Genomic DNA, 911 nt, shown 5'->3' on the forward strand with positions numbered 1-911 from the left:
TCAGAAACCTTGTGGATAGTTTCTTTTATGGAAAGTCTCGGTCTTGTTCATTCGATTTTGCAACGATTTGCAGACTGATGATTGGATGTTTATGGGACGAGACAATGTTACAAGATAGGACAACATACCCGTATCCCCATCGATAGCTTCTTTACTGACGTATTCAATTTTAAATCTCTGTCTTTCTATTAAAGTTGGTTCTTCCTCCATCTGATAAGTTAACTCTCTTGCCGCGGCATAACTGAATGGAATGAACAGAGCAACGGGTTGTCGGAAACTGTGTGGGGCATAGAACAACTGAATGTCGCTGGCCATACGCAAGTCTGGTCCCAACCAGGGTCCCAACACGCCACGTGCTGTGCTGGGCACTGGAGCGCAGAGGAGTCTCTCTCGCCGGCCACTGGAGGCTCCCGGAGGGATTTCGATTTTGACGCCGTTGGATGATAAAAATAGACCTCCAGCCTTGCGAACTAGAACATCCTGTTTTAAAGGGTATAGTCTGTAGTGGAAATGCAGTAGAAACAGGCGAACCATTGAGGAATCTTGAAATTCAAAGTTTAAATTCAGTTTTGGAGTTGATATTTTTAGCACCATGAAAACACAGGTGAAAAACCGCGTGCTACATCAGCTACACTAAAATTCTTCGTGCTTAACTGTGTAGTTGTCATTGTCACGTGAAAGCACTGAATTCCCACTACTTACGAAACGGGAGTAGTATGCTCAAGAAGAAAAGCTTATCTTAGAATGCACCAGGCGTTCATCAGATCAGTTCACGTGGGTGTGGTTTTTTCGTTGATATTTTTGCCCTCTTACCTCACCATGTCAAACAAAGTGCCGTCGTTGGTCGGAAGGGATACGCTGGGTTTCGAGAATTGAGATGCTAACAATGCTAGTGATGATGACGATGATGA

General features: G+C 44.2%; 1 protein-coding gene across 1 annotated transcript; it reads right to left on the reverse strand.

Annotated features, from left to right (window-relative positions):
- Positions 1–129: 129 nt before the first annotated feature.
- T265_16102 (hypothetical protein) lies at positions 130–531 on the reverse strand (the record flags this gene model as incomplete). The annotated part of the gene is made up of 1 exon (XM_009179613.1): positions 130–531. A coding segment is annotated over one exon (402 nt), but the record flags the coding sequence as incomplete, so codon positions are not given.
- Positions 532–911: the final 380 nt, after the last annotated feature.

This window comes from Opisthorchis viverrini (assembly GCF_000715545.1).
Source record: "Opisthorchis viverrini unplaced genomic scaffold opera_v5_4489, whole genome shotgun sequence".
Classification (NCBI taxonomy): Eukaryota; Metazoa; Platyhelminthes; class Trematoda; order Opisthorchiida; family Opisthorchiidae; genus Opisthorchis; species Opisthorchis viverrini.